The 24,428-nt window shown below is 43.1% G+C and overlaps 1 protein-coding gene across 3 annotated transcripts; it reads left to right on the top strand.

The window, feature by feature from the left end:
• Positions 1-2,565: 2,565 nt before the first annotated feature.
• CCL28 (C-C motif chemokine ligand 28) lies at positions 2,566-20,490 on the top strand. 3 transcript variants are annotated; one of them, XR_014711666.1, is made up of 4 exons: positions 2,566-3,222; positions 12,671-12,800; positions 14,548-18,781; positions 19,568-20,490. XR_014711666.1 is itself a non-coding variant. In XM_084628355.1 (3 exons), the coding sequence occupies exons 1-3, from the start codon at positions 3,159-3,161 to the stop codon at positions 14,708-14,710; spliced, it is 357 nt and encodes a 118-aa protein (XP_084484481.1). In that variant the 5' UTR covers positions 2,572-3,158; the 3' UTR covers positions 14,711-17,484. The 3 variants fall into 3 exon arrangements, 1 of the variants encoding a protein (XP_084484481.1); XR_014711667.1 differs by having other exon boundaries at positions 19,944-20,488; XM_084628355.1 differs by lacking the exon at positions 19,568-20,490 and having other exon boundaries at positions 2,572-3,222; positions 14,548-17,484.
• The last annotated feature ends 3,938 nt before the right edge of the window (positions 20,491-24,428 follow it).

Genomic DNA, 24,428 nt, shown 5'->3' with positions numbered 1-24,428 from the left:
GGACACGTTTGCTGAGGCAAATACTTTCTCTATGTGCAAGGATCAGGAAAGGGCCTTCTTTCGTGCAACCCACAGAAATATGGAATGCAACTAGCCTCCCAATTTAGTTTGAAGTGATTCACCAAAAAACAAACAAACAAACAAACAAACCCCACTTTTTGTTCTATTCAGATTGAATGTTCTATTGCTGCCACAAAATATTCTCCTCCCTCACCGTAGTTGCCTCACCAAATGGAAATTCTATATTTGGTTCAGAAATATATGAATATGTGATTGCAGAACCATTGGCCATTATCTCTGAAAACTCGTGGCGATCCGGGGAAGTCCCAGACGACTGGAAAAGGGCTAATGTAGTGCCCCTCTTTAAAAAAGGGAAGAAGGAGGATCCTGGGAACTACAAGCCAGTCAGCCTCACCTCAATCCCTGGAAAAATCATGGAGCAGGTCCTCAAGGAATCAATTCTGAAGCACTTAGAGGAGAGGAAAGGGATCAGAAACAGTCAGCATGGATTCACCAAGGACATGTCGTGCCTGACTAATCTAATTGCCTTCTATGTTGAGATAACTGGCTCTGTGGACGAGGGGAGAGCGGTGGATGTGTTGTTCCTTGACTTTAGCAAAGCTTTTGACACGGTCTCCCACAGTATTCTTACCAGCAAGTTAAAGAAGTATGGGCTGGATGAATGGACTATAAGGTGGATAGACAGTTGGCTAGACTGTCGGACTCAACGGGTAGTGATCACTGGCTCCATGTCTAGTTGGCAGCCGGTATCAAGTGGAGTGCCCCAAGGGTTGGTCCTGGGGCCGGTTTTGTTCAATATCTTCATAAATGAACTGGAGGATGGTGCGGATTGCACCCTCAGCAAGTTTGCAGATGACTCTAAACTGGGAGGAGAGGTAGATACGCTGGAGGGTAGGGATAGGATACAGAGGGACCTAGACAAATTAGAGGATTGGGCCAAAAGAAATCTGATGAGGTTCAACAAGGACAAGTGCAGAGTCCTGCACTTAGGACGGAAGAACCCCATGCACCGCTACAGACTAGGGACCGAATGGCTCGGCAGCAGTTCTTTACTAAAGGACCTAGGGGTTACAGTGGACAAGACGCTGGATATGAGTCAACAGTGTGCCCTTGTTGCCAAGAAGGCCAATGGCATTTTGCGATGTATAAGTAGGGCCAGCAGATTGAGGGACATGATCGTTCCCCTCTATTCGACATTGGTGAGGCCTCATCTGGAGTACTGTGTCCAGTTTTGGGCCCCACACTACAAGAAGGATGTGGAAAAATTGGAAAACGTCCAGCGGAGGGCAACAAAAATGATTCGGGGACTGGAACACATGACTTATGAGGAGAGGCTGAGGGAACTGGGATTGTTTAGTCTGCAGAAGAGAAGAATGAGGGGGGATTTATAGCTGCTTTCAGCTACCTGAAAGGGGGTTCCAAAGAGGATGGATCTAGACTGTTCTCAGTGGTAGCTGATGACAGAACAAGGATTAATGGTCTCAAGTTGCAGTGGGGGAGGTTTAGGTTGGATATTAGGAAAAACTTTTTCGCTAGGAGGGTGGTGAAACACTGGAATGTGTTACCTAGGGAGGTGGTGGAATCTCCTTCCTTAGATATTTTTAAGGTCAGGCTTGACAAAGCCCTGATTGGGATGATTTAGTTGGGGATTGGTCTTGCTTCGAGCAGGGGGTTGGACTAGATGACCTCCTGAGGTCCCTTCCAACCCTGATATTCTATGATTCGATGAATGCACGGAATGTGAACAGAGTGATGTCAGAGGTATAATTTCACCCAGGATACTCTGGTTCTATGGTGGCAGAGAAGACGTGCTCTTACAGTGTAACTTTGGTCTCCAGTTCAGTTACTGCTGTTATTAACAGTTCAGAAAGGCAGTAAGAGGTAGGGTGACATGGGGCGGTCCAATTCTGCTCTCACTTATGGCTGTCAAGGACTCGAACCCCAGATGGCACGGTTCGTTGTCTGACCGGAGAGAGACCAGCAACACCAGCAAGGACCGAACACAAAGCTCTTTATTGAAGAGTGCACACAACAACAGAGAGCAGCCCGTCTCCAAAGAGAACCGGCAGCCTCTAAGTAAAACTAATAGGTTTTTATAGATAGTCCCATCGCGTCACAGATATATTCATAAAGCAGCCCACCCCTCCCCTATGTTAGTTAAAATCCTCTTTCTCTATTATGCATGCACTTCTACCCCCTTATTGTAGATAACTTTTAGCAAATTGTAATGCTTCACTAACTTTCTTATCGGTATGGGTGTCAACCGGGAGATGAGGAGTTAAGAACAGACATAACACAAGAACAGGGAGTGGAAAACAGTGCCTCCGTATCTCAACAAACTGTTCCCAGAACATCTGGTACAAAAATGCAGGAATGCAGGCCTCCCCTTTTTTCTTACTCCCTACAACTTAAACAAGTATTCTTTTATTCTATTTATCTCATTCAGGGACTTTCCCAGCAATCTTTATTGGCCTGACTTTGGTTCGGTTGGCATAACTGCTTCATATTTAATTTTTCTCACCTAACATGGCCATACAATCTCTTGGAAGTCAATGGGCCAAATTCAGCACTGGTGCAACTCCACTGACTTCTCTGGAGTTGTGCCTGTTTATGTCATAGCTGAATTTGGCCCATTTACTTTAATGGAGTTGCATATTTGTTACTGACAACAAAATTTGGCTCTCATATGTGAATTATATAAAGCAATGATAAACTCTAATTCTTTGGTTCTTCTTAACCCACATTTAGCACATCTATTTAGCACCTTTAATGCCAAAGCACTGGCAGCTGCCAGGTCCATCACAGGGACAGAGAAGTAAGAACACAGAAGTGGCTTTGATCCTGCAAAATTCTGAATACTCTGGCCTGATCCAGTAAAGTAGTTAAGCCTATGCTTGAAGTTAAGTATGTGGGTAGTCCTATTAAAGTCAATAAAACGTTGAGCATGTGTTGAAGTGTTTTGCTAGATCGGGCCAGAGTGCTTAGTACCTTGCAGGCTCAAGCCCACTTACAGCATCTGTGAAGGGCAGGGCTTTAAAGTTAGTTTCTTTTACTGCAGTCCAGGAGGTAGGATCACCTTTGTTTCCTGTAATTTACAACCTGGTCTGTTACAGTAAGTGCTGCAGCAGTCGGAAGGAATGGATTTGAAGCTAGTCACTCTCTTTGCTGCTCTTGCATTTGTGGTTGTCCAAACATCTGAGGGTAAGTCATTCTGTACATTATTTATTTGCTACATTTATAATAGGTTTCTCTTAAAAAACAAACAAACAAAAAAATCAACCATAAGGCAAAGCGTCTGTGTATGGAATTTGAGCTGTTTTAGATCCATAACACTGTGAGTAATTGGAGAGTATCACTTTTGGTTTTTATTTCTGTACAGAAAACTGGGAGAACTTTAAGTGTGACATCCTGACTCCACTGACATCAGTGGCAAAACTCCCCTTCACGCATCTGAAGAAGTGGGGTTTTTACCCACGAAAGCTTATGCTCAAATAAATCTGTTAGTCTTTAAGGTGCCACCGGACTCCTTGTTGTTTTTGTGGATACAGACTAACACGGCTACCCCCTGATACAAAACTCCCTTTGATTTCATTGGGGGTAGGATTTCACTCTAAATGTTTTAGCTAATTACTATTTGTCAAATCAAGGGCAGTTGGATATTTAGACTGGGAAACTTTTTGTAAAATGGTTTAAACAAGGAAATGCCAGGTCTTTAGAAAGGATCAGTACAACAAGGTATTTGCCACAATAAATGTTACCATTTTAACTGCACTTTGGAGCAATTGGGACAATTCATCTGAATGAAGTTACTCACATGCAGGAGGGTCTCTAGGACACTTTACTTGCAGACTTAACTAGCACTCTCTAAAGTCATGTATACTGTGTATGATTGATGCCGTGTTTACGTAGGATTTTATAGCTAAAATGTAGAAAAACTTATTTACATCTTCTCACATTTTAACTGTAGCAAATTGCACAATAGATCAAATCTCCCATTTTGCATCATGCTTACTGACAGCTGTGCTAGGTGCATACATGAGTTGGGTCCACATACTTTGTTTGACTTTTCTCGTCCTCATAGTCAATATTTTATTGTTTTCCTTGTAATTTTATATTACAAAATAATCTTGTTAAACTGTGATGTTAAAATCTTTACCAAATTCAGGAAGAGATCCAAGAACCTGATCCTGTGAAATACTGAGTGTTTTCAACTCCCATTGACTTCAGCGAGAGTAGAGTTTCAAACAGCAATCCATCAAATCACACTACAGAACTTTTAGTGCATGGTAGCAGGCTCACACAGCCAGTTAGTGCCCAGCAAGCTAGGGCATTGCAGATTTATACCCTGGTTTGCTGTGCACTAACTGTGTATAGACAAGCCCTCAGCACCTTGCAGGATCATGCCACAAGTGGGTAAAATGTGCCTTAAATTCTACCCTACCAAAATGGCCTCTGCACCTGTTGGACGGTACAGGCTTGTGTGAGCTGTAATCTGAGTGTACTTGCTGGGCATGCATGTGCTTGCACGCTAGGGGGTAGGGTGTTCAAATAAGGCATCGAGAGAGTTTTCTTAAATTTGTTTTTTTATTCTGTATACCAGATGGATCAGTATGTATGAGACAAATAATTAGGTGACTAAGACAAACACACTCTGCATTTAACAGCAAAACAATAATTAAAGGCAGATTTTCATGAAGTCTAGCAAACATACTAGCCCATTTTGGAACTAGAGAATACAGTAGGAGTTTTATGGGCTTTGGCCAAATTCTGCCTCTGCTACACTCCATTTACTTTAGAGGTGTGGCAGAAATGTAAGAATAAGACCTGGTTCTTAATATTCAATTTTATGTGGGTTTCTTTTCGTTGTGATTTTCTGTATATTTGACCTCTGTTTAATGGCATATATGAGAGCCCTCTGGTGGCCAAAATTATACCTGTGAATTCTCATGAACCAAGGCAGCCTAATGGATAAGGAATCTCCAAAGTATTTCAAAGGTAGTGGATTAAGATTTGGTTTATTTAATTTCAGGTTGAAGAAGTGCTCGTTGTGTCTTTTGGGTATTCTGGGGTGCAATTTAGGACACTGGTTGTATTGCCCCAGCCAAAGGAAGAGACATTTGGGGGACTATTACTTGCTAAGGATTAGGAAATGCATGATGAATGGTAAAGGCTGGGAACAATAATTAATTTTTAATTAAGACACAAAAAAGAAAAAAGTTTAAAAAATCGTGTAAATGAGAATTACCTCTCCACCCCCTCAAATATATTGAAAATAGGAAAGGGTTAAAAATAAGTGGTAAGGGTTTACTACCAAATTGCCAGTCATAAAGCAATGTGAGTGAGTTAAGCAAGTAAAGTTAAGCAAATGGTAATAAACATGAATGGGCAGTAATAAGAAAGGGCAAGGGAGGAGAATTATATTTTAAACTAGAAATTACTTAAGTGACCCTGTATGTTTTTAATTAGGGCCAGATCCTGCAAACACTTAATCAACTGAAAGAAAAGGAGTACTTGTGGCACCTTAGAGACTAACCAATTTATTAGAGCATAAGCTTTCGTGAGCTACAGCTCACTTCATCAGATGCATCTGATGAAGTGAGCTGTAGCTCACGAAAGCTTATGCTCTAATAAATTGGTTAGTCTCTAAGGTGCCACAAGTACTCCTTTTCTTTTTGCGAATACAGACTAACACGGCTGTTACTCTGAAACCTGTCATTAATCAACTGAGTTAATTGTAATGCAAGTAGATCATGCAAACACCTACTTGTACCAAATGTGCTGTTTATAGTCTCATTGTCCCATAGTAAGTCATATTCAGTAGTCAGTGTTTGCAGGATCAGATTGTAACCTCCCCAGGGCAGGGATGGGTCTCCATATGTGTTTGCAAGAACTTTAGCACATTTGGGGCACCGCAAAAATTAAATCGCTTTTCTAAAGCAAAAATTTAAAAGCGACCTCTGAACAAAAATATATCACATGTGAAAATGCTTGCCCGGGCAAAAAGTAACTCAATCACATAAAGAAGTGGGATCTGCAAAAAGAGGTAGATCAGGGGTTATGTATTCAAAGATAAAATTGGGGGGGGGGTTGGTTCCCACTCCTATGGCTTTACTGGGGTCACACAGGGAGATCTGCCAGGGTCCAACCAGAGTTTTGAAGGAGATGTGGGTTTTTTTCTCTTCTTTTGCTTCCATATTTTGACCTACTGTTTAGTTTACTCCATGCTTTTCTCTTCCCGCTTCTTTACCCTCACCCCTTCGGTTGTGCTTATCTTTCTCCTCCTTCATCACATGACCCACCCAGAAATGTGGCTTCTTGTCAGCAGCTGGAGGGTGGCCAGAGCTGGGAAGCTATTGCTTCTTCCTTTGTTGTTATCCCCTGGAAAATGTGCTGAATTCCAGTTGGTAATTCCAGCAAGACTTCAGAACGAGAAAACCTCCCTCAGTGGCTTTCAGCTCCGTCAGAGATGGGTGAAGATTGACCACAGGTACTGACTGGCTTGAAGCCAATGGCCCAGTGCGTTTTGCTGCCATGGGAAAGGCCAGGAAATATTGCTTTGGAACCGGATGGTGCAAAATCCCTGTGATTTTCCAGCAAATTTTGGGATGTAGATGTGGTTGAAGGGCTCCTTGCTCCTCCATGGGCCTGGCATCCTAAGTCAGGAGCTCTGTATGGTGGGGAACTGCATAGAATTTCTCATATAGCCCTCTGGTGGAGTCTTCTGCATGACTGGATGATTCAGCTCTTTATAAATAAAGGGAACAAAGCCTCTAACAAACAGCTGAGGTCTCCTTGGTGAAAGTCCCCAGGCAGAAGGAAGGATCAACATGGATAATATCTGTAGAAATAATGACACCAACAGGGCGATGTCTCTCGGGACAGAGAGGAGGCAAGACACTGGGGATTTGCCACTGCAGCTGCTAGTCCCACACATCCTCTAGCTCTAGCTTGCTGGTTGAGGAATGCAGCTTGTGGCAGTGTTACCACACTGAGTCTAAATCCTGGCCTGGATGAAGCAGTAACGGAGTGGATTGCTGTCTGTGCTGCTGACAGCCACCAAGGCAGGCAAAACATGGTAGGGGGAGGAGGGAGAAATGCCTGTAGGAATGAAAATGGCCAGGCCAAACTTCAGTTTTCTTTTAGCAACAATTGGACTCGACTTTGAACCAAAAATCACACTCAAGGTCAAGTCTGTGGCAGGTCCTGCCTGGGTGCATGAAGAAGAGGGTACAAGTCTCTCTGCAGCCACTGGCACTAGCCATCCTATAGGGGTGGGACGAGGACAACATCTTGGCCTTACTCTCGCAGTCCAACAAACCTTGGAAGGGAAGAAGTGTGCATTGCATCCTTTCAAGGGGGTGTTGCTACTGCACCATTATGCTCCTCCCCACCACATCAGGAGGAATCCATCGGAATTCCTCCTAGGGCTTCTTCTGAACCAGTGTGGACCATGGGGTGCAGAAAGCACAGTGTGACCCCAATAGTTCAAGGGCCAGATCCTTAGCTGGTGTAAGTCAGTATAGCTCCACTGATGAAGCAGAGGATCTAACCCTAAATCTTCAATTCAGCATTCCCACTCAGATTAACTGCAGAAGATGATCCTTTTTAATCCTGAAGGATTTGGAGGAGTTCTGAATGAATGCTGCAAGTGGATCCCTCTTCAAGAAGATCTAGTATTGTCCTGAAAACAAATGCAGCATTTGAATGGAAATAGCAACGGAAACTCAGCTTGGAAAACAAATGACTTGAGTAGGACAAGGAACATGGGAAAATATGAGAATTTACTGACCCTGTTTAGGAAAAACAGTTTCAGCACTCAGTCAGGTTTCAGAGTAGCAGCCGTGTTAGTCTGTATTCGCAAAAAGAAAAGGAGTACTCGTGGCACCTTAGAGACTAACAAATTTATTTGAGCATAAGCTTTCGTGAGCTACAGCTCACTTCATCGGATGCATCATTCGTGATCCGATCTGATCATTCGTGCATCCGATGAAGTGAGCTGTAGCTCACGAAAGCTTATGCTCAAATAAATTTGTTAGTCTCTAAGGTGCCACAAGTACTCCTTTTCTTTCAGCACTCAGTTGCACATTGGAAGATACTAGTTACCAAATGTGCCTTTGCCAATTCAGATTGTGAAAGTCATAGCCTCATTTTCTGAAGTAGAGGGAATCCCAATTCTGCTCTTTATTTGTGATCAATTTCAAACTGTTATGGGACTAACATCATCTTTGTATGGAACAAAATAAAGTTTTGTGTAAAAGTGACAGGTTACTTTAAATTTCTGCCCCCCACTCCCCCCCCCAATGTAAGCACTAATTACCATTACCTTACTTTAGACCTTAGTCCTTCCTGTACCTTCTTTCTATACAGTCACATTGGTCCAGTTCCTCCTTTGATTATTGTGGTACTTGCTAACTGTGGTATTCCTTCCCAGGTGACGCCAGTGCAGTCAATCTCCTCTGTCACTGTCTTCTGCAAGTTCTTCCTTGGCCTTCCTCACTTTCTCTTTCCTCCCTCGAGCACCCAATGCAATGCTTGCTTAGCACGTCTTCCATCTTCTATAGAGTGTACATGGCCCAACCACTTGAGCCTTCTTTCTCTGATATTTTCTAACATGTCCTGCTCTGCTAGCCTAGGGTGCTATTTAGGGTGGGTGGAGGGTGAGTATCTGCCCCCTCTGAGTTTCGTACCAGAGGTCTGCTCACGGCACACACCCCAGCCCCAGACGGCGCTCCTACCTGCAGCGCCGTGCAGCCAGCTCCCCTCCTCCAGGAGCTGGGTTCTCCAGCTATGGCTCCCCCGGTCAGCTTCCTCTGCTGTGCTAGCTCAACCGTCCCGCCCCCTTGTCTGGCTCTACCAATCAGCAGCTGAGATGACTTAACCAGTCTGGGGCAAAGAAAAGGGGGTCAGCCCCTGGGAGGGGTAGTGAGCAGGGCCTCTGAGGGTGGGGCAGACAAGAAAGGGGTCAGTCAGGGTGGGAGGGGGGAGCACAGGGTCCCCAGTGGTGGTGGGAGGAGCATATGATACCCTGTGGTGGGAGTGAATGGGGGAGAGTACAGGGTCCCCAGTGGTGGGAGTTGGGGGAAGAAGCAGAGGGTCCCCACAGGTGGTAGGAGAAGCAGAAGGAGGACAGGGTTCCCCGTGGTGACGGTGGGAAGGAGAGGGGGAGCACTAAGGGAGGTGTGTGTTGGAGCCTGGGGGAGGGGCAGTGGGGTGGGAAGGGGAAGTTAATCACCAGGAGAAGGGAGAGGTAAGGGCATAGGGTTGTCCCCTGAGGGAAGGGGCAGTGCATAAGAGAGGAGCAGCTGAGGGGGAACAGTCCCTGGGGCAAGGATCCTGACGGTGGGGGAGCTGAAGAAGGGTGGGGAGCTAGGTGCAGCTAAGTGGGTCTTAGACAGACCCTTCTGGTCCAGAGCCATCATGTCTACTAATGGTTGCAGCTTCAAGGACAGCTGTCTCATTCTCCTCTTCACAATTTGGAACATAAGACATTTAATACACAACAGTAATTGCCGGGGGAAGCAGATTTTATTTATTTTATTTATCTCTACTAAAGATAGTGTACAAAGTACCAAACTTGTGTTTCTGATTCTGTGTTAAGGCTCCAAAACGGATACCTCAAGGCTTGGGATTGGGAATATTTTGCTGTATTATCTCCTGATTTTTCCAGACCTACATATAAACTTAAAATGTGGCTTTATTTGGTGTTTGTATATATTTTGCTTTCTTACTAGAGGAATTAGATACAGTGCACCTGTCAGCTAACTTCTAAGTTGTTATACTCAAAAAAACCAACCAACCAAACAAACAAAAACACCATAGAGTTTTCAGGTGCCTAAGTAACCCCTGGAATCATGGTTAAAGTTGGCCTTCCTCCCCTGGTAGCTTCCTCCCCAGAAACCCCTGAAATGGTGCCGCTGCTGTCAGCTCCCTTATTCTTGTATTTGTTGTTTTTGTCTTTTCATGAACTGTGTAATATCTTCCTCACCCACCTGTGATGGGCAGCCTCCACTGTCTTTTTGTTGGCCATTGTCATTGGCCAAGTCCCTGCTCCGTGTAGTAGCATGCTCAATACAAGTGTATGGTATAATCTGACCTATATTATCATTATCCTTGCTTTAGGGCAAAATACACACACACATCCAAAGAGCAAGAAAATGATTGAGGACATTTTTTATTGTATTTTAACAAAGACTCAATGAGCACTTTTACTGACAGATTCTACACATCCATAAGAAATTCCCATTATATCCCTAACAGATAAATATACAACACTTTCAACTGAATCACATTCTAACGCGAAACCTTAACTCTGACCTCAGCAACATTAACATATTTACATACTGTACTAGTTCATGTTTGATCTCTTGTGTGCTCATGGGAAAAGCACAGGGGCAGAGTATTGGCATTGTAACATAAATTAGACGTATGTTGTTTTTAACATGTGTTTACCTATTGGAGGTGGAAGTTCCTTGCAAAAGTGGTGATGAAGTTTCCCTCAGCTTGTTATCGCCTTATTTTTATGTGGGTGTGTTTTGCCCTCAACCATTGTAACTGGTGCATAATAAAGTTCTTTTCACAGAAGAATTTATTGGATTTTAAATAGGGGCTGCATAGTATAGGGAAGTGCAATACAGGGGTGTATGTTACGGCAGACCAGGTAAGTGATGATGTTGTGGAGTGGTAGGCAGGTAGAGGAATGGGGAGATATGTGATCATCTAGTGGAGAGAATGGAGTGAAGGAGGCTAGAAGGCCATCTATGTTCCCTTGTAATGGGTATAGTCCCTTTAAGGCCAGAGGCAGTCATGTGAGAAGCCAGATACCCCCGTTCCATGTGTGCAGGGAGGCAGATGCAGGCCAGAAAATAACTGAAGCAGTAATTGGGAGAGAAGTAGATGGCCCTGGGGAGCAGACAATGTGTGGGAGACAGAAGGTATAAAGTCATCCCTGATCAGTGTTCCTTAAAGGCCTGGTAGGGCAAGGCTCCACTCTGCCAGCAAGCACAGACTGCTGTTTGGAGATAGTAGACCCTCCTGGGAAGGATTAAAAGACTGACTAGATGACTGTGCAGGGGAATCAAAAGGAAGCTCCAAGCCCAGTCAGAGACAGTGGCTGGAGGAAAGAAGTCAACCAATGCAGCCCAGGAAGGAGGAAGGGTGAATTATGAGCCAGGGAGGCCAGAATTCAAAGCCACGGTTCCAAGGAGGACTGTGGGACCCTAAACCTTGTGAGTGAGCAGAAAGAAATCTTGAGGCGAGCTGAATGATATTGAATAAATGGGACCCCAGGAGAGGGGAAGGGAAGTACTTTCCCCAAGTCCAAGCAGGCCATAATGGGGGTGTTTTACATGTCCTCTCTATGTTTCCCAATCTCCTCTTCTTCCCCTGAACACTTTTCAGCGCCCCTTCTCCCTTCAATCTCCGCATTAGAGGGAAATACTGGGGAGGATGGGGGGGGGCATACAGGCTTACCCCAGTACTGCACCCCCTTAGTCATAACTCCAAGATATATCTTTTTAGGGCAAGAACACATGCTTCACCTTCCCATCAACAAGCCTCTTCTGACTCTTTAGATGGTTTGTCAGCAAGGGAAGCTGTTGGCAGAGAGATAAGGAGAGTAGCTGCAGAAGGTGGCTCCAGAGCTGAGAGCCAAGCTTCATTCCTGGGGCTTCAAGCCCTCGAAAGAAGTTGTACTAGCAGTGGGCAGCCTTAAAGACTGAAAGTATTGATCCTGATTTGCCTCTGCAAGACCAGTTTTAAAATCAGACCCAAACGGTCATTAGTGATTGCTGTCACACTGTCTGGAGTAGCTCACAACAGTCAATGCCTACCTCAGGTCAGACTGTCTAGAGCAGGACGGACATCCAAACTGGTGGTATGGTCTATAATTAGATTTCACCTACCCAGTAACAAAAATGAACTCCTGGACCTCTATATCAGTCTTACTATGGAGTCACAGACAGTCCTCAGGCTCTTGCCACCCTGGCACATAGCGTTTCTAAAGTGTGACAGGGCCATTAACCAATCATTTGCATTGTGATGTTCCTTTATGGCCCATCTGATTTTAGTCTTCCTTCTCTATGGGCAGGGGGATGATTCCTGTGACTGGGTTCACAAGTCCAGAGCAAATATTTTCAAAGTTACAAAGCAAAATGTACGTATTTCCTTGTAGCATGGAATACAGACATAACAAGTGAGATTAGTGCATGCAAGCAATTTACAAGCATTTCATAGAATCTAAACACTAAATACATTCTTATAAGATTAATACCTATTTTGCACAAAACTAACATATAGGTGAACTGGTTTGGTTTCCAGTAATGAATTTGTCAGTTCTTAGCTAACACCTATAGCCTTGGCCAGAACTGACACTTGGTTTACCAGCATCACAATTGCTTTCAGAGTTCTCCCTCCAGAAGTAAGCTATTTATTAAATCTCCTGATGATAGTATTTAAATACAAATCCACAGGGATAGTTGGAAGAAACACTATAGCTGCAGGAGTGGTGGTAGAGGTGGTGATGAGACCCAGGGGGAAGAAATACTGACTGATCTCAAAGACTGCAATCTTTCACTAATCTTTGGCAAGATAGGCAGCACAATGTCCCATTCATTTCAATACTGAAGACTTTTTTCCCCTTTAATTCTTTCAGCTACTCTATTTCCGGTATCCTTTAACTGTTGCACGGAAGTATCGCACTTTGTGCCCAGAAGACTTCTAAGAAAAGTTCTAAAATTTGAAATCCAGAAAGATGATGGAGTATGCCACATACCAGCTGTGATGTAAGTGATGTTCTGCGTGATGATACATTAAAGAGACATTGTCAAAAGTTAAAAATTATTGGGCCTGGTTTTCTAGTGAGTTATTCCAATTTTATACCACTATCACTCCATTGATTACTTTGGCATAAAAACTGATGTAACTGTGGAGAAACAGACCCTGTATATTTTAAAAACTTTCCTTCCCTGCATTACAACTTTGATTGTTAAAACTGGATTATTTTTTTAAAATCTAATTTATATTTCACCATTAATGTTTTGTTGCTTTTGCACTTCACTCAGCATGGAAAATGAGCATAAAATTATCAAATCAGATTTTCTTCTTTTTTGTAGTCATTCCTACTCAGTTTCACTTTTTGCTGTCATGTACTAGCAAAATAACAATGTTTGGTTAGTAATATCCCAAGGGAGTGCTTAAAATCCAAATAAATTAAATTAAGTTAAAAATCGTGGAAACATTCCTGTTCATCTTAGGCTTTGTAAGTCTTTTGTTTTTATAACACTTGAACAGACCTGACTGCGTCACTTCATTCCCAATGCACTAATTTGCACTGCGTTTATCTTCAGCCACAGCAAAGATACTTCCCTCCTGTTCTGTACTTTTTCAGGTCAGGAGTTACTGAGTAATTATGCAATTACTGGAAGGTAAAGCTGGGCAAAACTTTTTGGATGAATGGTTTGTTCACTGAAAAATGCAGTTTTGGTTGACCCAAAACTAGTTGTTATGAATTCATTGAATAGTTTTGGCCAGAAAAGGTAGGGAGGGGCTAGATTCACAAGGGGACTTAGGCACAGTTCACAAAATGGGGTGTTTGCACCCCCCGCCATCCCTTTAGTCCTTAGGCACAGTTCACAAAATGGGGTGTTTGCACCCCCCGCCATCCCTTTAGTCCGCTCACTTGGGATGTGGGAGACCCAGCTTTGAATCTGTGCTCTGGAACAGGGATTTGAACCCAGGACTCCCCTCTCCCAGGTGACTGCCCTAACCACCAGGTTATTTTGGGGTAGATCTCAATCTGTGCTGTTGAAGCTGTTCTACCTCTTATAAAGAATTTACTAGTCATTGAAGCAAGGACTTGAATTTGGGTCTCCCTCTCCCAGCTGAGTGCCCTACCCACCGGATACAGGGTATTCCAGCATGGATGTCTTTCAATCTCTCCATTGAAGATGTCTTACTTGTGATAAAATACTTGAATAATATTGGACCAGAGAGAAGTGAGAATGGCTCTGTAGGCTGGTAGTTAGGTCAATCACATGGGATGGGTGAGACCGGGTTCAAATAGCAGTTTTAGAGCAGAGATTTGAACCTCAGCCTCTCACATCCCAGATGAGGACCCTAACTACTGGGCTAGAATGGGAGGGTGGCATCACCACCACTTTATTCTCCTGAAATGTAGTCCTTTACAAATGCCCAGAAAGAAAATATTTCAGCTCTAATGGAGTGTTGCATTTGACCTGAAATGGACTACTTCTATTAGCCAAATATGTCTGAGTATGGTTCAAACCAAACTGAACATTTTTTATTTTTGCAGAACTGACAGCAAACAAACCAACAGAAAAAAAAATCAGATATTTGTATAGCTCTGTTTAGAAGTAAGAAATCATGGTGATCAAAAGTTGGTCTCCCAAAACCTGCGATCAGAGTAGTTTTGTTGCTTTCAAATATGGCTGGTTACCTGTTAAGAGTTACTTCTTTTTTTAAAAAATTGAGTTTTGCAATAGACAAAGTAACTTCTTTTTCTTCTGGCAGCCTTCATGTAAAGCACAAGAAGTTATGCGTAAGCTCACATAATAAAACCATTAAGAAATGGATGAAAAGGAACAGAATCAAAAATCGTAGAAGAAATGGAAATCTTCGTTCTGGGAAGAAAAGGAACACCACAAGGAAAAATCAAATTGTGGTGAAGCAGTAGTCTGCTGAAACAACACCCAGAATAGAGTTACCTGTGAATGCTGCATTGTGTTCTCTGCAATAGACAAAGGTTTGGTTAGGAATTCACATACGACTGCTCAACATTTTGCAATTACAGCTTAAAAATAGCTTTTCAAATGTCTAAATTCCCAGAGCAAGCAGTGACAGATGTCAGTTATACATATCCTTTACCACCTTTAATATGCATATTGAAAAGATCTTGTACTTTGGGAATCATCCTGGCCCGATAAAGGCAAAAGTTGATGCATTAGGAATGATAATATCTTCCTGACCACATCTTGTGCTTTCCACTCCGCTTCATCCTCTGATATCTCTGTATTCTTCAATACTTCTAATTTCCGACCCCCTCTCCTGCCTTGGCTTTCACAGTCATCCTTCTCACTCTCTGACTGCTGCTTTAACATCTCCTTAGGCAGTTTCTCCCCCTCCTCTGCTTATCTCAGGGTCCTGTCTTTGGTACTCTCCTCTTCTCTACACCTTATTCTCCTCTGCTTGCACAGATTCAGCTCCATCTTTGTGCTGCTGGCTCACAAATTGACTTCTTCTCATGTGACCTGCCTTCTCCTTCCCAGTGGGGGAGGGATAGCTCAGTGGTTTGAGCATTGGTCTGCTAAACCCAGGGTTGTGAGTTCAATCCTTGAGGGGGCCATTTAGGGATCTGGGGCAAAAATTGGGGATTGGTGCTACTTTGAGCAGGGGGGTTGGACTAGATGACCTCCTGAGGTCCCTTCTAATCCTGATATTCTATGATTCTATCTGACAGTTTTTCTGACATGACCTATTCTGGATGGCCTGCCACCAATTCAAGTTCAAGATGACCAAAAATTACCTCTCTCCCCCCATTTCAAGCTCTCTTTGCTTCTAAACTTTCTTCATTATTGCTGGTAAAACCATTTTCCTCCCTGCTTCTCAGGATCAAAATTATGGGGTCCAAGATTCTGCTGCAAAGATCACGTCCAGTCTCATTACTCTTTGTTTGGATCATGTTACTCCCCTCTTTAAATGCTTCCCTCAGCCCCTTCCTACCTACTGTACCAAACTTCTCATCCTTGCCATCACAGGCCTGCACCTGTTTGCCTCAGCCTACACCTTTGATCTTGTTCCTTTTGTCCCACCTCATCATTTTAGTATTGCCAGCGATACCAGCCTTGCTACATGCTACATGTCCTTCCTCCCACTGCCATCTTCCATGCTGCCTCCTGATGCGTGGAGCAGCCTCCCAGACTCAAATCACTGGGTCCTCTCCCTCCTCATTCAAAACCCTCATGAAGACTTTCTACTACTTACAACCTACAAATACTAAGCTATGTCAGTCACACACACTTTCTGCCCTAACAAAATGTGAGAGAAGAAGTAATGAATGAAGGAAGATACAGATTTAAAATCACATAAGAGTGCAATGTTGATCAAGGTATACCTATAATAAGCCTAAAGTACCATAATGTGTTGTAACTCTTTTCTCTCTTCTCCAGTTGTTTCTGTTCTCACTGCAGCACATCTAAAATCAGACTGTTAGTTCTTTGAGGGTAGGGACTGTGTAAAGTACAAAGTAGTTTTAGTTGTTTGTATAAATAATAACAGCAAACACATGATAAAGCATGTAGGATGGTAGATACAAGAAGCAAGCAAGTCTCCCCAAAACAAAATAAAAACTGCTGTGTTTAGTGGGGGCACTAAATAACAACCCAACTCCTTCAGCTGCTGACATGCACAATGATGGAAGAAACTGATTCACACCTGAAATAGCAATAAGTAAGAAAAAACTAAGGACTGGATCCTCAATTCAGGGCAGGTGGGGCAGCGTGGATGGAAGCTCTAGGCCACCTTTACTCTTCCTCCAGTCCTCTAGGAAGATGAGGGCTGAATCCACCTCTGGCACTATTTAGAGCAGCCCTAGCTCTAACCTATGCCTGCTAGAAAATGTTCTACTGGCCCAGGATTGTTCTACAACCGTTGATGCACCTGGAAATGCTTCCCATTGGATACCTTCTACACCAAGGTCGAGGAGCAGATGGAGTAAAGTTGGCATAGTCAGCTTTACACCAGCTGAGAATTCCACCATGCTGGGGAAATCCTCAGCTGTCCGATTAAAGCCTTTGTACCACTGGAGAGGTGCCTCAGGAGGATCCTTATCAGAGGTGAGGATCTTGCACTTACAAACTTTGAGCTTTGTTTATCAAGAGAGAAGGAACAAAAAGTTCTGGCTCAGTGAACCTTTAGCCAGGGTACAAATAGTCACTGTGGGGCAGGTTTTGAAAGGTATTTAGGTGCTTAAAAGATGTAGATAGGAGCCTAATGGTCTTTTTAAAAAGCACATAGATGCTAAATTCCCAGTGATTTCGATGGGAGTTAGGCACCTAGTGGGCTTTTCAGAATTGCCTATCTGCATCTTTAGGCACCTAAATACCTTTAGAAATCTGATCCTTTTAAATGGAGCCCACAACACAGACCTAGGCCTGGGAAAATGCCTCAGCCATAGCATGTACATGATTTGAAAAAGCTATTTTTGCAATATGTTTTCAGCATGTACAGTATATGCTAAATATAATTAAAATGCCATTTTGAGACTACCAAATATGGGATATGTTGTAAATATGAATGACATAACCATATATGTTGTAAATTATATTGTGTTATACAGATGTGAGCCTGATGTGATCTAAAGCAGATTTGTTGCATACATTTTCCATTAGTTGACTTGAATAAATAACTACAGGGCCGGCCTGAGGGAAGATGGCAACCTGGGCAAACTTGTATTATTGTGCCCTTTCTTTGAGTTTAAGTACCGATACACAGTATGGTCACACACCTTGAGTTTATTAGAGAAACTTTTAAGTTATAGTAGGGACTGTGTTCACCTATAGCCGAGACCACCGCAAATGGCACGGGCAGCCCATATGCTCAGCACTGGCTCACTGTAGCACCCGAGCCTCTGGCACCAGCGATGAGAACGCCGGGCTGGCAGCCATGCGAAGCGCTGGGGGGATGGAAGCACTGTGAGGCATAAACTGAAGTCCAGCACAGCACACACCCGGCATGGGGTCTGTTTCCCCAAGCTGCCAGAAACCTGCCCAGGGAGCCCCGTTGCCTCCATTCCTTAGCACTGCCCAACCCTGGACACCGCTCTATGCCCCCAGGAGTGCTCACCACTCACCCAATATGCCCTGTCTGCTCCTGCTCCATGGGCATTTGGGGGCAGGTGAGTGGCTACTCTGGCAGGTGGGCTGCACCAGGCAGCCCAGGGTGAGTGCAGGAGACACCAGGGAGAAGCAGGTCTCTCCCTGGTGCTCTCCTCACCCCCCAGCCCAGTGTGGACTGGTACATGGCACAGCCCCAGTGGCAAGGCCAACCCTGGCCCCAGCCTGCCCTGCAAGGTGCTCCCCTGTTCCCGCTGGGGTTCCTGCAGCTTGCCCCAGATCCTCCACAGCTGCAAGTTGCAACAACACCCCTGCAACTTCATTCCTTCCCCCGCTGGGAGCTGACCCTACCTGCCCGCCCCCTCTGCTGAGACAGGACACTGTGTGGGCCAACAAAGCCACTCATTAGTGGAGCCCAGCCGACAGGGTCTCACCTCTTAACCTGCCCAGGCACCGGCATCCTCTTGATCACGGTGCCCTGGGAGGTAGCGCATGTTGCCCACCCGTAAGGCTGGCCCTGAATAACTACTTGAATATATTGAACGTATTAGATGAAAGCAATGCTGTAGGACCCAGTGCTGCAAGGTACTGAGTACTCTCAATGCCTATTCACTTTGATGTATGATTGAGCCCTATATAATGTACCTTGTTAGTTCCCGCAGTCATATGAGTATTCCTTGGCCTGTATTCTGCTGGCAATCACCACACTTATCTTTGGGCTCTTCCCTCTTGAGTTAGGCACTTTTCTTGGCCAGGGTTATGGTGACTTTCAGGCCCTCAATCTGTGTAAGTAAATGGTCTCCACCAGTGGCTTGTTCCTGCTGTGTGTCCTTATCTCCCACTGACGTCCTACAGGAGATGCTCAGCTCTTCACAGGATCTGACCTCCGCACCTGTCTCACAAAGCTGGTTCAGGTATGTCCTAGGTCCTCAGTGGGCCCATTTGATTTGTTTCCTCCCCTGCAGTCATTCATTATCCTCACACTGTACACGCAAACCAAGAAAGCATGCTTGATCAAAGCCAGGGGTGTACAGAGGCAGGCTGATGAGAGAAGGGAAGAGTGGTGGGGTGTAGAGGTAGGATGAGGAGTGGTAAAGCTGAAACTTCAGCAGGGGCAGCAGACAGCAGCAGTCACTTGGAGTAGAGTCTTGGAACGCACAAGCAAGGGGAGAGATCGCACCCAAGATGCCCTGGAGATTCAGTCCCATCCAGGTGAGTAGCAGTGCAAAAAAGAAGAGGATCCTTCCCAAACATCAGCTATTCCCATTCTCTTGCCCAGAGAGGGAAGAAGAGTGATGGGTGTTTCAGCAAATGGTGAGGTTAAAATGGGCCTGTGGGAAGCTCCATGAAGTTCTGGTTGGCAGACGGGGCATGGGGCGCTCTGCTAGGCATCAGGAGTGTTCTTTTTTTATCAGTGGTAACATGCTCAGCACTTTGAGGGTGCAACGATTCTTTTATGGTTTAGAATCTGCCTTCCTGAGAGGGCCTGTTCCAGGGAGGGAGGGAGGGCCTCCATCCCCACAGGTTTTGCAAAAACAGCTCTGCTGTGTTGAGGGCAAAATGCAATGGGAGGATTTGGCCCAATGTTATAATGGAAGTTCTAGGTGGGGGAGTAGGGTCTGCCAGATAAAGGATGTTACAGGTGATTGTCTGTGTACTTTATATATTTACTGGTAATGTTGTATCTCCTCTGTCGCTAGATTCCTCTGTCTTCATCTCCTGAATTCTTGTGTGTTGAGAAATTACTGATTCATAGCTGGATCTGCTACAATTCTGCCCTTGGTCCTTCTCCAAAATAAAACAGACTCTAGAAACAAAAACTGTGTTATAACATTTAAGAAAAGCCATCTAATGGACAATTGCTGAGCAACATTTCTGCAGGGAGGGTGCCTAAACACACTTTTGCCCCTTGCTGGTCACTAGAATTGTTACAAAACATGAGCACTTACATTTTCAAAGCCATTGGCATTGTAAGAATCACACAGAGCTAAGTCCTTAATAATAGCTTGTTCTTATATAGCACTTTTCATCAGTAGATCTTAAAGTGCTTTACGAATAACTATTTTCATTTTACAGATGGGAAACTGAGGCACAGAGAGGTGAAATGACTAACACAAGGTCACCCAGCAGGCCAGTAGCAGAATAGGAAATAGAACCAAGGTCTGCTGAGGCCTTGCTCCATTAAGCAGTACTTGCTCCATTAAGCAACTTTATCAGAACCAATTCAAAATTGAGACTAAGTATAAGTTACAACCTGTCTTCTTTGGACTCAGTAAGGCAAATTCAGAGGTGAGGTGGTGTAAGTTACATGTCAGTAATCAAGTGTGAGTCTGTTGGTCTAACATGTATGCTGTTTGGGTCAGGAATTATGTGTAAATTAATCTATCAGCATGGACAACCCATGCCTGCTGACCGGGTGTGGGGGGCACAATGCCGGAACAGCTTGAGTTACACCCTGCCCCAACAACCCCTCCCCTCCCAAAAAGAAGTAAGTTTCATTTCTGCTTGAACAGTGGCACACAGATGTGTAAAAAATAAAACATTGTGAACTCTAAATGCCACATGCCAATGTGAACCACTGGAGTAAGACATTTTGTTATTTATTAAAACAGTATTTGAGCACTGGGATAAACCTCATTTGTCCACTTCCTAACAAAATGCTCTGTTCGATAAATCTCACTCACTTCTGTGAGTCCGGTGAAGTAAAGTAAGTTTTCTCCATTCCTTTGTAATTTTTTGACCTTTGCTATTTACCTACTTGGAAACAAAATTTAAATCAATAGTTTTCTTTCAGTAAAGTTGTCTCTGCATTTTGTTCTTCAGAGGAAAAGAGGCCCCTGTAGCCTATCAGTGTTTGTTTTCTCTGCTGAGTGGAGGGTCTTGGAGCTAGATTTTCAAAAGACATAGAGGGACCTATGCCCAGATCCTCAAAGGTATTTAAGTGTTTAACGTCATTTGATCTTCTCCCCCCATTGATTGATAGATTCCAAGGCCAGAAGGGACCATTATGATCTTCTAGTCTGACCTCCTGTACAATGCAGGCCATAGAACTTCCCCAAAATAATTCTTAGAGCATATCTGTTAGAAAAAACATCCAATCTCGATTTAAATATTGCCAAGACTGGAGAATCCACCGTGACCCTTGGTAAATGGTTCCAAGGGTTACTCTCATTGTTAAAAATTTACACCTTATTTCCAGTCTGAATTTGTCTAGCTTCAGCATCCAGCCATTGAATCATGTTATACCTTTCTTTGCTAGATTAAAGAGCCAGCCAATTATTAAATGCTTGTTCCCTGTGTAGGTCCATATAGACTGTAATAAGGTCACACCTTAAACTTCTCTTTTTGAAGCTAAACAAATTGAGATTCTTGAATCCCTTGCTATAAGGCATAATTTCCATCATTTAATCATTGTCATGCCTCTTCTTTGAACCCTCTCCAGTCTATCAAGGATAATATCCTTCTTGAACTGTGGACACCAGAACTGGACACAGTATTCCAGCAGTAGATGCACCAGTGCCAAATGTAAAGAGGTTATTTTACTATTCTTTCCATTTAAGATTCCCCTATTTATGCATTCAAGGATTCCATTAGCCCCTTTAGCCAGTATTGCCCTGGAAGCTCATGTTCAGCTGATTATTCACCACAATCCCCAAGTCTTTTTAAGAGTCACTGCTTCCCAGGATAGAGTCCCCCATCCTATAAGTTTGGCCAGCATTCTTTGTTCATAAAATGCATTTTAAACACATTTTGTTTGCTTGTGTCCAGTTTACCAGGTGATCCAGAGATCATTCTGTATCAGTACCCGTCCTTTTCATTATTTACCACCCCCTCACTTTTTGTCATCTGCAAACTATCAGTGATGATTTTATGTTTTCTTCCAAGTAACTAATAAATATGTTCAATAGCACAGAGTCAATAACTGATCTCTGTGGGACCCCACTAGAAACACATCTATTCGATGATCATTCCTTGTTTACTATTATATTTTGAGACATCAGTTAGCCAGCTTTTATTCCACTGAGTGTATCTTGTCAATTTTATGTCATTCTAGTTTTTAAATCAAAATGTTGTGCAGTACGCAGTAAAAAGCCTCAAAGCAGTCTAAGTATATTACATCAACACTGTTACCTTTTTCAACCAAACTTGTAATCTCACACACACAAAAAATCCTGTCAAACTAACTTGATATATTTTCTGTAAACCCATGTTGATTGGCATTAATTATATTACCCTTCTTTAATTCTTTATTAATCAAGTCCCATATCAACCACTCCATTATCTTGCCCAGGACTGATGTCAGATTGGCAGGCTTATAATCAGCCAGGTCATCCCATTTATTGTGTTTAAATATTGTCACAACGTTAGCTTTCTTCCAGTCTTCTAGAACTTCCCCAATGTTCCAAGACTTATTGAAAACATTAATTCTCCAGGGAGCTCATCTGTCAGGTCTTTTAAAACTCTGGGGTGAAAGTTATTTGGACCTGCTGATTGAAAGATATCTAACTTTAGTTGCTGCTGTTCAACATCCTCCTGAGATATTAGTAGATTGGAAAGTGTGTTATCAGATGACTACATCATCTCTCTTTTTTTCCCTGATGCAGAGCAAAAATATTTATTGATTTCAATAACGCCTAGTTGCCTAACCTCCTTAGTTACTTTTGAAAGTTCCACTAGGTGCCTATGTGCATCTTTTGTTATGTAAATACCTTTAAAAACCTGGTTCTAAATACATTTGGAAAATCTCTTAGTGTCCAGTTTTCTTAAAATTTATTTTAAAAGCTATTGTATTATCCAAGTGTGATAGTCCTGCTCTCTTCCCTCTGCGGGGTAGGCTTTAACAAACACCAAAATTAGGACACTCATAGGAGTTACATAGAAACAAAGGTCTTGTCTTACCTCATCGGACTAATGGTCCATCAAGTCTAGTATCCTGACTCCTGCCCAGTGGCCATACCAGATGCTACCAAAGAAAATGAAAAACATAATGCACCTTGCTAATTTTAGAAGGCTGCACATGGGGAGAGAAGAAATTCCTTCCTGACCTTGTGGTGGCTTGTTATTACTCTGACATTTGGGACTTGATTACCCTAAGTGGGTTATGCAACACAGTATGATACAATAGTGGAAAAAAACAAAACACATAATGGGTGTGTTCTTTGTAGCTAGAATGCCTTTGTAATAGATGAATCTTCAGAAGTTTTGGAAGGAGGAAAGGGAGTGTGCTTTACATAAATTAATTTGGGAGCTATTCCAGTTTTAGGGATTGGCATTAAAATGGGACTAATGCCCAAGAAACAAAAGTAGCAATTGAAGGATACCTAAGTGAAAAGCAGGGAGCAGGAGAGGGAGTAAATGAAAGAAGAAATGCAGGTACGGAAGACACTGTGAAGAGCCTTGAGGATAAGGACTACCTGGAACCTGAAACTGAAGATAAGTGGAAGCCACTGAAGGAACTCAAGAAGAGGGGATGTGGTCAGAAAAATGAGACTGGAAATGATTTTGCTGGTAATAGTTTAAATAGGCTGGGGCAGGAAGAGAGGAGAGCCCTGGAGGCTGGAGAGGAGCGCATCACAGAAACCAAGATAAGAGGTGACATGGTCATTGAGCAGGCTTTCAGCAATAAGAAAGAAGAGTCAGATGGATATTCTTTCTTTCACTGGCAAATTCTCAACCTGCTGTTCATACAGTATTTTTCTGAAGCTTCTTCAGTAGTAGGAACCCTAGTAAAGGAACGCCCTCAGATGTACTAAGATTTTCCAAGTGCATTAGTCACTCTGAGTTGTGACTATCAGGGATTAGACAAAGACAAATAGAGAGATCCACTTCTACAGCCATGCAAATAGTATGAACCATATAATATAACCTCAGTGACCAAAGCATAGGGGTTGGAAATAGTAATGTCAGGCTGCTTAAACTGAAATCAATTTAGGGGAAAAAAAATCAAAAAGCTGATATGGGATTCAATTGATAAAGAATTAGACAATAGGAATATAATTTATGCTAATCATTAATGGTTTTATGGAAAAAAGGAGATGTCATACAACTCAGTTTCATTCTTGATGAGATTACAAGTTTGATAAAGGTAACTGTGTAGATGTAATATACTTAGATTTTTGTAACATTTGACTTAGTATTGCATGATATTCTGATTTAAAATATCTAGCATACAATATCAACAGAGTTAAATGGATTAGGAACTGACTAAGTGACAGATCTCAAAAAGTAATCAGTGGGGAATCATCATTGAATGACAGTAGTGGAGTTCCACAGGGATCAGTAGTAGGCCTAACACTTTGTAGTATTTTCATCATTGATCTGGAAGTAAATATAAATTCACTGCTGATAAAATTTGTGAATGACAAAGATTGGTGGAGAGGTAAATAATGATGAGGTTAGTGCAGTCATACAGCAAGATCTGGATCATTTGGTAAACTGGGCCCATTCAAACAAAATGTGTTTCAATACAGAATAATGCAATATAATGTAAACCTTCTGCCAGGCTGATTTGGCAGCAGGTAGTGGGTAACCTCCCTGCTAGTGCAGCCTGTGCAATTTCTT

This window comes from Lepidochelys olivacea (genome assembly GCF_965140295.1).
Source record: "Lepidochelys olivacea isolate rLepOli2 genome assembly, chromosome: 5".
Taxonomy (NCBI): Eukaryota; Metazoa; Chordata; order Testudines; family Cheloniidae; genus Lepidochelys; species Lepidochelys olivacea.
This window is presented reverse-complemented; position numbering and strand designations above follow the sequence as displayed.

Coding starts and splice junctions, on each gene's coding strand:
- CCL28 (XM_084628355.1), top strand. CDS start 3,159: ATGGATTTGAAGCTAGTCACTCTCTTTGCTGCTCTTGCATTTGTGGTT. Junction 3,223..12,670: donor GGTTGTCCAAACATCTGAGG/GTAAGTCATTCT, acceptor TAATTCTTTCAG/CTACTCTATTTCCGGTATCC. Junction 12,801..14,547: donor TGCCACATACCAGCTGTGAT/GTAAGTGATGTT, acceptor TTCTTCTGGCAG/CCTTCATGTAAAGCACAAGA.